Below are 16,017 nucleotides of genomic sequence, written 5' to 3'. Positions count from 1 at the left end.
GGGTTAGAATCGATGAGATGGCGGTGGGTTATTCTTTTTGGTATGGGAGGCTGTGCCGTAGATACCAAGACGACGAATTGGATACTTCAAAGTCAGAACACAGCTTGAGAATGTTAGGAGGAAATAGAAAACGGAATAGGTACATCTAAGGACGTTTTGAGGGCAAAACGTGAGTAAAAGTAACTTTTAGAGTGTTGAACATGTAAGACTTCAGAGCAGTTTTCAGAAATATTTTGAAGACCTAATTTTTCTTCTTCAAATTATGTAGTAAGCATTTCAGGACATTAAACATTAAATTCTCGAGAAACATTAAAATTCTTGATATTTTAATAGCGGGAAGTCAATCGATAATTCATGTGAAATATTTCAAGGGTAAGGTTGACTAATATTCTTCATAAGAAAAATCCTAACTTTTCATTGAAGGGTTTTGGTGCACAGGTGGAGAAGTTGTGTCACCTTATAACACAACTGGAACATTTTAATTTTAATAAAAGGGTTTGAACTTTGACAGTACTATTTTGGATTTCAGAACTATTGAATCGCTATTTATTATACCCAACTCACTACCAGCCAACCAATGACAACTTGTAGTGACCCTATAGGACAGAGGGGAGCTTCTCCTGTGGGCTTGTGATGCTGCCAGTCGAGCAGAAGTCTCATCTTTCTCTTGCAGACCACTTGGTGGTCTTGAACCGCTGACCTTGCGCTTCTCAGCTAAACATACCACCTCCCACACTATCAGAGCTCATTTATTGTGGATTAGCAACTATTTCTGGCCCCTTTTTAAGGACAAATTGGGATGGCCTGCTATTCAGTTCCCAATAAAGGTCAAATGATACTTGGGGGAAATTCCAAGTTCATGTAATTTGCACTGTTCAAATATATCTTTGGATCAAAGGACTCCATGTAAGTATACCTTGGTCAAAATATTTAGCACAACACAAACTGCTTTAGATAAAGCCAGCATGCACTTCCTCTCTCTCAGGCTAGCTCACACTACATTAAAATATACCATTTATTTTATGGGAGAGCAGAGTGAAGAGCGGTGAATGGTATATGTGCTGTATCTCAAAAACTAGAGCTAATGGGGGAATGCTGGGGCCATTTAGGGAATTAGCAGGTCAAATATAACCAGAAAGAAGCCCAACGTTTGAGGCACCGAAATGTGTGTTGGCCAGTGATATCGTTGCTATATTATTTCAATTATAGGTACTTTTCATGGTAGGAAATAACATTTTTCCATGTGAAAACAAGCCGGGGTTTTGTATATAAACTACTTTAATGTATAATGTACTATACATTAAACTGTAAACGTTTAATGTCTAAACTATTTTAACATATAAACTTTTTTTAATGCTAGATAATGTATATAACAAACATTAAATGACCCAATATACATTCCCACCACCTGTCTATCAGTTTGTCCTTCCGTGGCAGCTTGTGTTCTTGCTGTGATGCTGGCGCAGTGCCACTGAAATTTCACATACCAGCACCGTCAACCAGCAGCGTTAGTGGCTCCTAGACTATGGTGGAATAGGGGGAAAGGGCTGGCCGCTGACTTCTGAAACTTAAGCAATGAAAACCCTGTGACTCTCAACAGAATATTGTCCATTATCATACTGAACGATGAGTCTCCTAGGCTGGAAGGCAGCAAAAAAAGTCAAGCATGTCAGTGATCATAAGAATGGCATGGGACCAGGCAGTATTTCACTCTGTTGTTCACAGATTGCCATGAAGCAGAGATAGGGGTAGATGGCAATAAAGAACAAACATGATGTATATCCCCATGGAGTCTTTAAAAGGTTCATGGAAAAGCTATGTGTGGATTAAAAAAAGTTGCATTCACATAATTTCATATTACCTTGTTATATTAGTTTATGACCTTGTTATGTCTGAGCAGTATCTAGTTTGGAGCACTAAAGATAATCTATCAGTTAGGAAAGAATCGCACCAGTTGTATATAAGGTTGCTATGAGTTGGGACCAACTTGCCTGCATCTAACAACATCATCATCATCAGAGGAACATGACTTCTGCTAAAATCGAAGCAACAAACTGTGAAGTTATGATGAAGTGTGGGTGGAAGAATGGTGAAATCATTCTTATATGAGTAGTTTATGAAACCAATCGTATGAGTAGTTTATGGGGACAACGCTCTAAAGAAATCAGCAATTGACAACTGGATATCTCATTTTAGGAAAGGACAAGATGATATTGAAGATGAAGTCCACAGCTGCGGGCCATCTACATCCATTTTTGAGAAGACATCCGCGCATGCCCTGATGAAAAAGGATTAACAACGCTAATAGCAGAAACCACAGCCAACACCATAGACATCTCAATTGGTTCTGCTTACACAATGCTGACGAGAATATTATTAAAGTTGAGCAGATTTTCTACTTGATGGGTTCCAAAGCAGTTGTCCCCAAGTTAGACAAGAGCAGAGGTTTCTTTTTTTTTGAATCGTTTTATTAGGGGCTCATACAACTCTTATCACAATCCATACATACATCAATTGTGTAAAGTGCATTTGTACATTCATTGCCCTCATCATTCTCAAAACATTTCCTCTCCACTTTAACCCCCGGCATTAGGTCCTCATTTCCCCCTCCCTCCCTGCTTCCTCCTACCTCATGAGCCCTTGATAATTTATAAATTGTTATTTTGTCATATCTTGCCCTGTCCGACGTCTCCCTTCACTCACTTTTCGGTTGTCCGTCCCCCAGGGAGGAGGTCACATATAGTTCCTTGTAATTGGTTCCCTCTTTCCCACCCACTCTCCCTCTATCCACCCTGTATCGCCACTCACACCACTGGTCCTGTAAGGATCATCCGCTCTGGATTCCCTGTATTTCCAGTTCCTATCTGTACCAGTGTACATCCTCTGGTCTATCCAGACTTGCAAGGTAGAATTCGTGTCATGATAGTGGGAGCGGGGAACAAACATTTAGGAACTAGAGGAAAGTTGTATTTTTCATCGTTGTTACATCGCACCCTGACTGGCTCATCTCCTCCCCGAGACCCCTCTGCAAGGGGATCTCCAGTGGCCTACTAATGGGCTTTGGGTCTCCACTCCGCACTCCCCCATCATTCACTATGGTAAGAATTTTTGTTCTGATGATGTCTTATACCTGATCCCTTCGACACCTCGTGGTTGCACAGGCTGGTGTGCTTCTTCCACGTGGACTTTGTTGCTTCTGAGTTTGATGGTCACTTGTTTACCTTCAAGCTTTTAAGACCCCAGATGCTATATCTTTTGATAGCCAGGCACCATCAGCTTTTTTCACCACATTTGCTTATTCACCTGCTTTGTCTTCAGCTGTTGTGTCGGGAAGGTGAGCATCATAGAATGCCAATTTAATAGAAGAAAGTATTCTTGCATTGAGGGAGTACTTGAGTGGAGGCCCAATGTCCTTCTGCTACCTTAATACTAAACCTATAAATATAGGCTCATAGATCTATTTCCCCATCCTCATATAAATATATTTGCATATATACATCTTTATCTAGACCCAAGAGCAGAGGTTTCTATGGAAATTTTAAACACGTGAGATCCAGATCCTGAGCATTTCTTCAAAGAATTGTAATAGGAGTGGAAGCATGGTTTTGTCAGTGTGATCTGGAGGACAAAGCACAATCAGAACAAGATGGGAAAGTGTTCAGGTCAAAGCAAAAGTCATGGCAACCGCTTTTTGGTATGGTCCAGGCATTTGCCTTATCAACTTTCTGGAGGGCCAAAGGACAAGAACATCTGCTTATTGTGAAAGTGTTTTGAGAAAGTTAGCCAAAGCATAGGCTGAAAAACACCCGAGAAGCCTTCACCAGAGAGTCCCTCTCCAGTACAACAATGTTCCTGCTAATTCTTCTGATCAAACAAGGGCAATTCTTGGAGAGTTTGATAGGAAATCATTAGGCATTCACGTTATAGTCCTGGATCAGCTCTTCTGAATTTTTTGTTTAAAAAAAAAAACCTTTAAAGAACACCCACTTTCTTCAGTGAATAATGTAATAAAAGAATGCATTGGCATGGTTAATTTCCTTTGACCGTCAGTTCTTTGCTGTTGTTGTCATTGAGTCAGCTCTGACCCACAGTGACCCTATGCACAACAGAACAAAACTCTGCACAGTACTGTGTCATCCAAACAATTGTTCATACACCTGAGCCCATTGAGGTAGCCACTGTGTCAACTGATCTCATCAAGGGCCTTCCTCTTTTTCGACATCTCTCCACTTAACCAAACACGATGTCCTTCTCCAGGGACTGGTCTCTCCTGCCAATATTTCCAAAGTCTGTAAGACAAAGTCTTGCCATCCTTGCTTCTAAGGAGCACTCTGGCCTTACTTCTTCCAACACAGATCGGTTTGTCCTTTCAGCAGTCCATGCTACTTTCAATATTCTTCTCCAGCACTGCAGTTCAAATGCATCCATTCTCCTGTTTCTTCAGGAATAGGTAAACAGCTGGTATGAACGCTTACAAATGTTCCATGAACCGACGGAGCTTATCTTGAGAAACCAAACTTGTATTTTTCTATTGTTAACTTTTCATTCCATTTTCCCCCGAAACTTAAAACCCCCCTAGCACAGCACTCAGAAGAATCTCTGGCACAAGAAAGGTCGAGTCAACTTTTTGGAATGAGGTCAATTCTAACAGTTTAAGGGTGTGACTCTCAAGCTGTAGCACGGGGTTCACGTTCCGGCCTCATCACTCTGTGAACATGAACAAAGGCCATTTAATTTGCTGTTCCTCAATTTCTAATCTGTAAAAATGGGTAATAGAATGATAACCTATGTCCTGAAATCCTTTTGTGAGGAATTATTGAGTTCAAACACCAACTTCGAAGTTAGTGGTGGTGCACAAACCATTCAAGCCCTCCAGAGACCTTAAGCAGTATATGTGCAGTGGTTTGAATGGTGTAATCTTACTGAGCCCTTATTATGTGGGTCCTTGGCTCTAGTCAGATTCCTTAGGTTAAAACCCTGGCTTTGCCATTTACCAACCCTGTGATCTAGAAAGGTAATTAAACATCTTCTATCTCTGGGTTTTGTATTTGGTTATTTTTATTATACAGAAAATTTAGAGTGATAAAGCCTCTGTTTCCTCATGCCTCGGGTGTATCATTTGAAAGATGATGAAGATAAGGGCACCTGCCTCATATTCTGATTATCCATATACAGTGCCCGGGCACTAGCTGATTTGAACATATACTCTTGAGTATATGTGCCGCTGTTCTAGGCCCTGAAGATAGATACAGCAGCAAATACAAGCCATTAAAAACAACACAAAAAGACCTCATGGGCTTAATTCTAGAAAACAAATAGCATAATAAATGTTTGGCACATAGGAGCACATCATCTCCAAGTTCGTTCCAAAGCAGTATCTCAAATCTTAACCTACACATCGTTTACGTTTTATTCTAATAAAACAACACATTTTCTTAAATATCTACAGTGGTAACATGTAAGACATTAAGACACATGTCAAAGTAATAGACCCTGAAAAGATGCCAGAAACTACACAGGCGGAAAAAGCACAAATGTGAGAAAAGGCCTGCTGATATAACTGAGTGCATTCGACACCTTCTCTTGCACAAGAGCTGTTAAGTTGGTCCACGTGTGCTCAAAGACTGTTTGCTCAAGCCACTTGAAAACATTAGAGGAACGACTTAGAGGAGAATAAATATTCATTTTCCACCTCATAAATTAAGGTGCACAAACACCTAGTAAGATTCTGAATATACTTCACTAGTTCCAAAGCCTCTAACGGCCATCCTTGAGGGTTGTGTGAACGGGACATTTTGAACGCAGGCCATTCAAGGGTGGAAAATAAAAGAGCTTGGTATAGCCCGAAATATCAGAGCCCCCAAGATCCTACGTTACTAAGGCAACCGGCTCTGCACCGCCGGGAGCCATAGAAACCTGAAACCAGGGCGGCTAGGGAGGGTGGCCACCTTTCCTTCCTGCACACGGTTTTGTTTTGTTCCGGTTGGGGGAAAGGCACTGGGTAAAATTGTCCATGGGGACGCTGAATGCGTCAAACAGAGCTCTCCACTGAGGGCGCTACACAAGCAAGCTGTCCCACGAAGCCACCCCACCCACAGCCTCAGAGACAAGTTTTGTGTCTCCACCTGGCTAAGGCGAGAGCGACTCCCTTCCCCGAGAGGGTTAAACCCGGCCGAGAGGAATCCGCAGGCCCAGGGGTGGGAACCGGCTTAGCCCCACCTCCCAGCGGCTTCTGGAGAGCCTGCCGGGCGCGCGTACTTACGTAACTTCCGGTCCCCGCCCATAAGCTCTTCGGTGATTGGTCCGCTTCCACGGCCGGGGGCGTGACGGCATTGTCTGCGACTGCGGGGGGGGGGGTTCCACGTGTGTTTGGGACTGGAAACGCAGGCAAGGGTCGAGCACTGTCGGTGGCCGGGGCTTTTAGAGCGTAGCCTCCACGGTTCTTGGGGCGAGCTGCGCACCGCCACGACATGGTAAGGAAGACCTCGTTGCCTCGGCAGCAGGGCGCTCTGGGCTGGTCCCGCTGTGGCCGCCGCGACTAAGGACAGGGAGGCCTCTAGACCCCGGCGAGGCGAGTCCGGAAGTGCGGGCAGGCAGCAGCACTTAAACCAGCTCCTGGTCTAGGGCTCTCGCAACACTCAGATGACATTTTGCAGTTTAGTTTGGGTCTCCTGTGTCCGATTCTCCCTAGGGAATGGGCCAAAGCGAATGCCCTCCACAGACCTGCAGTCTTGCGTGCCTTTGGTACACTAAAGCCCCTTGACAAAGAACACACTGGTGCTTTACGGAGTTCGGGCAGCGTTTCTACTTTACCCAGGGATTGGAAGGCAGCCGACCCGCCTGCCTGCTTTGGAGAAAGGAAACTGTGGGAGGAACTAAGGTTGTGCCCAAAGTAAGACCCCCTACCTAGTCTTACAGGGACAGTGGTTTAGAAAATGGGGTGACTAGTGAAAAAAAGAACGTAGATGGGGATGGTGCCCCGTGTTTAGCACGAGCTGTTTGGTTGATAGTTTTGTTTAGTAGTTTGTACATGAAGTCTTCACCCAATGGGAACTGTCCCCACTCCAGCTTTCTGGTGGCCAGCTCATTGTCATTCTGGTTCTACCTGTCAGGGACCTTCCTAGCATACCCAGTCTGAAGCTCCAGTCATTCACATCTGCTATCACTGTTTAGTTTTCTTCCCCTGACATATTTGCTTTCTCTTGTCTGTTAAAACCGGACTTTGGCTTGTCGGCTGCTGTATTCCCCGTGTCCATAACCAGGCCTGCACAGAATAGGTTCTCAATCCTGGTGGAAGGAAGAGAAGTAGAAATCCTTTAGATAGAATATACAGGTGATGCAGGATAGCTTAGAAGGGTAGGGATTAAAACTGCTAATCATCGACATTGACTTGTTTGAAGGTTCTTTTCTGAACTATAATATAGCTAACTTTTTAAAAATGTCTTGTTTTAATGACTTACCCTGATTCTTTTCCTTTGAAGCCTCACAGGAAGAAAAAACCCTTCATAGAGAAAAAGAAAGCTGTGTCTTTTCACCTGGTCCACCGGAGCCAGAGAGACCCGTTAGCAGCGGATGAGACTGCACCTCAGAGGGTTCTTTTGCCCACCCAGAAAGTAGGTCCTGTTCATGAGCCAGCGCCTGTGAAGGGGACATCAAACCAAACTAAACTGGCCATGGGGCTGTTGCACACACGTGGTGTCCGCTGTTTCTGAGGCTTCATGGAGGCAGACAGCCTCACTTTTCTCATGTTGAGGAGTAACCAGTAGATTGGAACCACTGACCTTAAGGTTGGCAATCCAACCCTTACCAGCTGGTGCCAGAAGGGCACTGTTAATAGTTTTTAATAAATTATTGCTAGTTGGTCCTGTTTTCAAATAACTATGATCACTGGGAAGACCCATGTTTAGTTTCGTGAATGTACTGAGGCTGGTTTTTAATAAATGGACCGACTTTTACATTAGCCGTGTTCCTTTTTGTTTAGGAGGCTAAAGCACCTTGATTTGACAAGTTTAAAGGAGGGCTTCAGACTCGTTCATTTTGGTCAAAAGCACCCCCGCCCCCCGAGAATTGGCACTTTCATCCCAGAATCTGAGGTTTAGCAATATGCCCAGGTGATTCGCATTATGTGTATCTGTGAATCTGTAATTAGGTGGACAGGCAGATTCTCTGCCAGGGGTCATACCCAAAGCCCTGATTTAAATGAGTAAATAGGCATAAAGTAATTAGTATATATTTACTAAATCCCCTGTTGCTGTGATGCCAGAAGTCATGTTCCTGGGGGGCGTGATCATATCTCAATGGCTGCTTATCTAGGTATACTATTTCCTAATCAGAAACTGCATTTGACACCTGTTGATTTAGCTCATGAATTGGAAAATACTGGAACTTGTCATTTCTCACTCACTGCTATTGGGTTGATTCCAGACATATAGTATTCTGATAGGACCAGCTAGAACTGCTCTGGTATTCCTAAACTGTAACTCTGGGAATAGAAAGTCTCACCTTTCTTCCTCAAGAGTGGCTGGTGGTTTCAAACTGCTGACCTTGTGGTTAGCAGGCCAATGCATAACACTATGCCACCAGGGCTCCTTGTTGATTAATGCTTGAAAATGCCCGGTGGGGGTGGGGGTGGAGAGGAGGACGTGGGGGCGGGCTTTAAAATGTTGGTTTGATCATTTTCATCACAGAGTAACCTTGATAAACTGTAATGTGGAAGAGTGTGGGGTGTTAGCCGTGGGTGGGTGATTTTCTGTAAAGCCGTTTCTGCCCTACTCTGCTGAGTTCCTTTGCATATAAAGACAAGAAATTATACTTAGCCTTCTAAGCCCCCTAACCTACCGAATACGTCATAAAATGTGTGCCGTGTAGTTTTCTTGGTATAACAGTTGTTAATAGAAACAATTATTTTCATCCATTGCACTTCACTGACTTCAGTTGGGTTGCTCTGTGTTTCCCCAGTTTGTCAGGAATTCTTTCTAAATTTCTTACTGCTGTCAGCTAATATCTCCCTGTGCCCCCTGCAGCCTTTTCAGAAAGTTGCTCACGTTGTGATGTTTCTGCGTCTTACCCTTGGTCTTGCTTACTGTCCAAGGTAAATCATGAAGAAAGGCGAGCAGAACAGAGAAAATTCGGTGTGTTCTTTGATGATGACTACGACTACCTGCAGCATCTGAGAGAACCGTCTGGACCCTCAGAGCTGATTCCCACAGGCTTCAGTGCACACGACAGGAGAGATGAGAAAGAAGATGTTCTAGCCATTCCGGTAAGGTGTTTCCGCAATTTCAGTGTGATAAAATGGTGCGGGGAGAGGGGAAGGAAGAGCCCCTCATTTCTAAATTGAAATAATGGTTTCGGTTTGTTTGGGGAGTAAGGGAATTGCTTTTGGGTTTTGTTGGTTGGTCTGATGAGTGGGAGGCAAGAAATAGTAAGAGCCTAAAGAGCAGTGTGGCCATGGCTTTATTCAGTATGTGGGTGCATGCACGGGCCACTGGCGAGATGACCATCTGCTCTCTGGTGTCAGGCGTCAAATCCTTTAGACTGGTTTAGAGCAGTACATTAAAAGATACGGTTATATTAGGCACCTTTTCCGTAGATGGAAAGTAGGTGAAAATATTTAAACTTTATGTTAATCAGAAGTTCTGCTCTAGAGTGGAAGGTAACCTTTGCCGAATGTTCCCTTCTATAACACCTCTGTAAAGGTTGCATGCTTTCATAAGGGAGCGCAGGTGAGACCAGTAATAATGAAAATACCTGTTGCTCCTCTCAACCAGCAGTCCATTTTGATTCTCTTAAGTAAATATGGGAGCACATGCTTATTGGAACTTGGTGTTGCATGCCATTGTTACTATCTTTGTTTTCTTATTCAAAGTAGATTTTCTTGAGGGACATTTTTATTACCCACAATACTGCTAGAGAGTGGATTCTGTTCTTTATTTACTTAAAGATAGAATACGTATATACACGAGTATAAGCCGACCCGAATATCAGCTGAGGCACCTAATTTTATCAAAACAACTGCATTAAAATGTGCTGGAAAACTCTGCTTATACACAAGTATATATGATATTCTGTAGCAAGCTTTAAGTCTTGCTTACGATAAAGTCTCAGGGTGTCATCCTGAAGAAAGATGTAATAATAACCACAGCTTTGCTTTTACTAGCTTGGCTTTAGTCCTCTTGTGCTCTAGATGCCCTGCTACGCCCCTTCATTGTAAAACCAGCCTGGTTCTTTTCCCCCTGCCCCAATACCATTACATCGGTAGTGGAGTACTTAACTAATTATCTCCCTTCCAAGACCAACTGTGGGAGGTGAGGGGCTGAGCAATGGCTCAACTTCTTTCAGTGTACTGAGAAAACTTTTAAGACTAACTTTAATTCTTCATTTTGAGTAAAAACAGTCATTGGCAACACTCCACTCCCCATTACTCATCTATCAGTTTGTCGCATTGAGAGGAAAGGGCGTTGCATCTTTGGGTTACTCTCTGTGCTTGGATAATATGTATGCCTACTAGCATAGCCAGTTAGTGTTGTTCACCTTTATGTAGCACCCACTACTAAAGCCAATGATGAAGATTTGGATTCTACTAACTTCAGCTTGAAATTGGTCTAACACACGATCAAGGCATATTGATAATTATGGTGAATGGATGTGAAAGTTGGGAACACGGGATGATTGGCCCTTGGAAAATACGGCCCTGGTGATACAAATGAAGCTAGACATCACTTGATAAAATTTTGCAAGACTAAACGGACTTTTTCATTACAAATGCCCTTTTTCAACAACTACAGCAACTGTGCATAAGGACCTCGCCTGGTGAACTATTTAGGAACCAAATTGACTGTATCTGTGGGGAAAGTCAATGAAAACACTGTCAGCAATCACAACAAGGCTAAGAACCGATTGTAGGAGAGATCACCAATTGCTCGTATGTAAGTTCAGGTTGAAGCTGAAGAAAATTTAATCAGGTCCAAGAGAGCCAAAATAAGACCTGAGGGCATCCCATCAGAAGAGAAGGCGTGAAGAGTTGTTAGAGGAGATCAGGAATATCATGAAGAAAGAGAAGTCATGAAAATGACAGGAAAGAAAAGACCAAAGGGGTGTCAGAAGAGCCTCTGTCTGAAACTTGCTCTTAAACATAGAAGAGCTAAAGTAAAGGAAGGAATGATGATGTAAGAGGGCTGAAGAGAAGACATTGTATGTGTATTAAAAAAACACAAACATATCTCACCTCAGGCTTCACAAGGGGGAAGGGCAATGAAACCCAAAGCAGTTTTTTAGGAGTCATAGGAGCATAGATCAGGTCTACCATCACTACCCAACCTTAGCATATTATGACATCAGCTACCCCTCCCACAGCACTATCCATTTCCCAGCTGAGTTTAATAAATTAATTGTAGTAGTCACCCAGAACTCATACCCCATACCGACAATCCGGATTTATTAGGGAAGTTAACAGATTACAATATAGGATTAGAAATGCTCACAGCATGGTTCTCCTAGTCAGGACAGCCTCTTTACCCAGAGAGAAGTCTTTCTGTATTTGGTCTCTCAGCCATATGGTCCGTGCCCCCTGCCCCCGCCCGGGCAGTGCTACAAAGTTCTTTTAGTGCTGCTAAACAGAAGTTCCCTAAAGCACCACACTCCACCGTAAGTCTCAGCCCAAACGCAGATGGCTCTAGTTCTGTAGTTCAGTACACATCGCTCCCCAATTAAACATGTGGAGTCACCCTAGGCAAGTGAGCTACCTGCCAGCCTGAAGGCACTTGGCTTTACTTACTCTGGGACCAGGGAGCTATTCTTTCTGTTGTGTTCCTGGATCAAGTAGGCTCAATGTACCAGGGATGTTGGGGTTCAAAGGACTAACTCCATTCATGGCTCTTCATTCTTGATGTCAGTGCGAACCCCCTTCCTGCTTAAGCGATGGCTCGTTTTATACCCAACAATCACAATTAGCGACCATTTAATGTGTCAATATCTTTCTCCACCTTTTCTCCCCCACACCTGTTAGAAAAAAATAGGTCGTTTGGTGGGAGTTACAAAGACTATGATTAGAAGAGCTATATTAAATTATGCACTGCGGTAGTACAAAATATGCAAAGATTTGAGTTAGATGACCAAAAGGAAGAACACACTGAAGAAAGGCTCAAGGCTTGAGTTCCAAACTGAAAGATGCTATTGGTAAAACTGAATGGTACAGGAAACAACAAGGCTCCAGGAATTGACAGAACACCAATGGGAAGAAGGCTTACAACAAACTGATGTCGTGCTGTGAGCACGCACTAGTCTGTTAGAAATTTGGAAGACAGCCACCTGCCCCCAACTGATATTTACGCCCATTCCGAAGAAAGGTGATCCAGCAATGCAAAAGTTATTGAACAATTTCATTATCACATGCCAGTAAGATTTTGCTGAAGATAATTTAAAAACCGTTGTAGCTGTACCTCATCAACGAGCTGCCAGAAATTCAAGCTGGATTTTGAAGAGGATATGGAAGAAGGGAGATTATTGCTGATGTCAGATGATGAAGAAAATACCAGACAGGTGGTTTACTTGTGTTTTATCGACTATGCAAAGACATTTTACTGTGGAGCATAGAAAGCTATGACACAACCTTCCTTGATGAAGCAAAAGGATTTGAAGCATATATTGATGACGACTGAAGAATACAGCCTTCTGTGTGGATTACAAAAAAAAAAAAAAAAGCCTGTAAGTAGATCAATAGACAACATCATGATAAACAAGAAAGATTAAAGTTGTCATAGTTTCCATTTCTCTGGGATCTGCGACTCTTCAGACAAAGTGTCAAACAGCATTGGGCAAATCTGCATAAGACGTACTTTCTTGTTCAATAGCCAAGCTGTCACTGAGTTGTTCTGAGCTAAGCCATGGTATTTTCATTCACCTCATCTGCATGTGAAAACTAGACAGTGAGGAGACGGAGAAGATCCTGGTGGATTTGAATTATAGTGTTGGCAAAACCTGTTGAGTAGGCTATAGATTGCCAGAAGAACAAATCTGTCTTGGAAGAAGTATAGCAGAAGGCTTTGCTCCTTAGGGGCAAAGATGGCCTCGTGTATTTTGCATGTGTCTAATCCAAACTCTGCCATTGAGTCAATGCCAACTCACAGCGGTTCCTTGTGGGTTTCTGAGACTAACTTTTCAGAAGTAGAAAGCCCAGTCTTTCCCTCAAAGAGCTGCTGGTGGTTTCGAACTGCCAACCACTGAAGACATAACCAGTATACCGCCAGGGACCAATCCCTGGAGAAGGACATCATGCTTTGTGGAGAGGAAAAAAGAGGAAGATCCATCGTCAACAAGATGAAGCGACACAGTGGTTGCAACCAAGTGCTCAAAGGAAGCAAGGAGAGTGAGAGGCACAGAAGTAAGCAGTGTTCTAGTGTACAAAGCTGGAACTGGCTCCACAGCACCTAACAACAGACTCATGTATATGCTGCTGCTGCTGCTGCGGTTATTTTTCAAAGTTTGAAACATATTTGCAAAGGTAATCACTATATTTTATAACCCTCAAAACCCTGGATCTTGGACCGACAGCTTCTAGGACTGTAGGAGGACAATACATTTCTATTTAAAACCAGCCAGGTTTTAATATTGTTTCAGCAGCCTAGAAAATCAAGACACTGGTTCAAAAGGAAAATCGTGAATGTTTTAAAACTTCAACTTTAGGATAGTGGAGGCCCAAGACCTAAATCTGAAGCCTTAAACCTTGCTTAATGACCGCTCTCACTCAGGTCAGCAAACCCTTTAACCTTTCTTGGCCAGAGGTCCATCATCAAGGTGTCTGCGGAGTTAGCTCTGTCTTGCTACTCAGAGAATCAATTACAGGCCCCTCGCCTAGCTGCTGGCCACACCCTCTGCCATTATGTTTCTTCTGACTCAGCCATTGCTGGCATTCCTCTGACTGCCACCTTCATGTTCACAGCTCACTCTCCCTGTTTCTTGACCTGGTTTTGAGTTCATCATGAAGCTCAAAGACACGTTTTAAAACTTTTCCTCTCAACAACCATCTCACTTCAGTGTGAAATAGCAGAGCATTATTTGGTGCATCCAATTCATTTTACGGTTGCGAAAACAGTCGACTGTTTATAAACAGTCGCCTTTACAAAATGGACAGAACTTAGGACGCTTTTCATTACTTCTTATAACACTTGTGGCAGCATCTTCGTTGCTAATATTTGCTGATGAATCATACAGTGAGTTCTGATGACTTTTGTTGACTCATTCAGTACCAAACGTTGACATCCAGATCAACATCCTACCATAGCTGGGGCACCATCTGTGCAAACACCACAAACCTTTTCCTAAGAGACCTTATGCTCTTTCAGAAATGAACCAACTGTGTCAAATACATCACGCGCAGTAGTTGTCCTTTGAAGAGGTTTGCATAAAAGAAACTCATCTTTAAAGTCGCCATTGTTAATATAATTCATGTAAACCAGTAACTGAACAGTTTGCAATGTCTGTAGATTCATCAAGCTGGATGCTAATTATTGGAAGTGGAGCAGATTTAATTTCCTGGACTACCTGATCAAGAATATCATCACACATGTTGTCTATTCTTCTGCGGACAATGTTGTTAGATAAGGAAATTGCATTCAATTTCATAGCAAATTGGCCTCCGATCATAACTCGAACAATGTCTTTGGCCCCCCGCAACAGTAAATCCTCAGCAATGGTGTGAAGTTTCATAGCTCTGGTGGTCGCCACCAAATACGAAGCTTCAACAGCTGCTACATTATGTTTCTGGTACTCTGGTACTTGCCACCAGTATCAAGTCTACCTTTCTTGAGTTCATCAGCTTTGCTTCTAAAATAGTTGGTATCCTTGCCGGCAAAGCTCAGATGCTTGCTATCAAAATGGCATTTTAGTTTGTTCAGCTTCATAGATTCGGCTGATAGAACTTCACAACAAACAAGACATTGTGGGTTCTCAATCCCTGCTGTAATTATTGAGGTAAAACCATACTGTAAAAAATCCTCACTATATTTTCTTTTCTTAATGTTCTTCTCTACACAATCCATTGTCATGGGATGGTTTGCTAATGAAAATAATATATACTGTATATACTCGTGTATACGCCGAGTTTTTCAGCACATTTTTAATGCCATTTTTGTGGTAAAATTAGGTGCCTTGGCTGATGTTTGGGTTGGCTTATACTTGAATATATATATGGTAACAATAACTTTAATAATACAAAAGATGATACATGGCATAATTTAGTCAATACAGTTCATTAAAGTTTTCTTAATTTTCTTAAAGTTTTCTTAAAGATTTACCATTCTGTGTTGTTTTTTTAATATACTATCCCAAGGGGGCTGTATTCACATCAACCACAGCTGAATATAAAAAAACCGATCAGCATCCAGATTAAGTTCTCATGGTACAGATTTTTTTTTTACAGTAGTTGATGATTTTATGTACATGATTTTACATTTACCCAGTAATTATAATTCACGAAGTGTCGTTTTACCTCCACTACTGCTGATGTCAACACAGCAGCTGCTCTCTACACAGTATCTGCTCTCTACACATGTGTGACTGGTCCGCATAAGTACATTATGGCGCCAACCCTGTTACTTTACACCTGCATTTGTAAGGGGTATGTGATGGGATTAGGACGATGGTGTCATCATGCTTAGTACTCCTTTGTGGGCGTATCTGCAGGTTGGCGGAACTACCTGGAGATGGATAGAGGAGTGATGTCTCAGTTCCTAAAACCATTGGAAATAACATGAAAAGGTGGTTCGGCCTCCAAAGGAGTTGCGACCCACAGGTTGGGAACCGCTGATCTAGGTGGACATTAATGTATGGAAACATTTAAACCAGTACAGTAATTCGGAAATTTTCTAAATTTAACCACTAATTTGTTTTTCAAGAGCACTGGAATTAAGTTGCCTTCGTCGGTGTTCGCGTCGGAGTTTGAGGAAGACATTGGATTGTTAAACAAAGCAGCTCCTGTTTCAGGTATGTTTAATATCGTTAACTTTTCAAGTGGATAGA

The 16,017-nt window shown here is 42.6% G+C and overlaps 1 protein-coding gene across 1 annotated transcript in view; it reads left to right on the top strand.

Moving 5' to 3' along the window:
- The first annotated feature begins 6,381 nt into the window (after positions 1 to 6,381).
- LTV1 (LTV1 ribosome biogenesis factor) overlaps positions 6,382 to 16,017 on the top strand; it is a 21,660-nt gene continuing 12,024 nt past the window's right edge. The window contains exons 1-4 of the mRNA XM_045294486.1: positions 6,382 to 6,473; positions 7,482 to 7,613; positions 9,092 to 9,262; positions 15,894 to 15,981. Of these exons, the coding sequence (XP_045150421.1) occupies positions 6,471 to 6,473; positions 7,482 to 7,613; positions 9,092 to 9,262; positions 15,894 to 15,981 (394 nt within the window). The 5' untranslated portion in view covers positions 6,382 to 6,470. The remainder of the gene's footprint in view (positions 6,474 to 7,481; positions 7,614 to 9,091; positions 9,263 to 15,893; positions 15,982 to 16,017) is intronic.

Source organism: Echinops telfairi, unplaced genomic scaffold (genome assembly GCF_000313985.2).
Source record: "Echinops telfairi isolate 266 unplaced genomic scaffold, ASM31398v2 ScPeMD7_3533;HRSCAF=4204_0, whole genome shotgun sequence".
NCBI classification, from domain to species: Eukaryota; Metazoa; Chordata; class Mammalia; order Afrosoricida; family Tenrecidae; genus Echinops; species Echinops telfairi.
This window is presented reverse-complemented; position numbering and strand designations above follow the sequence as displayed.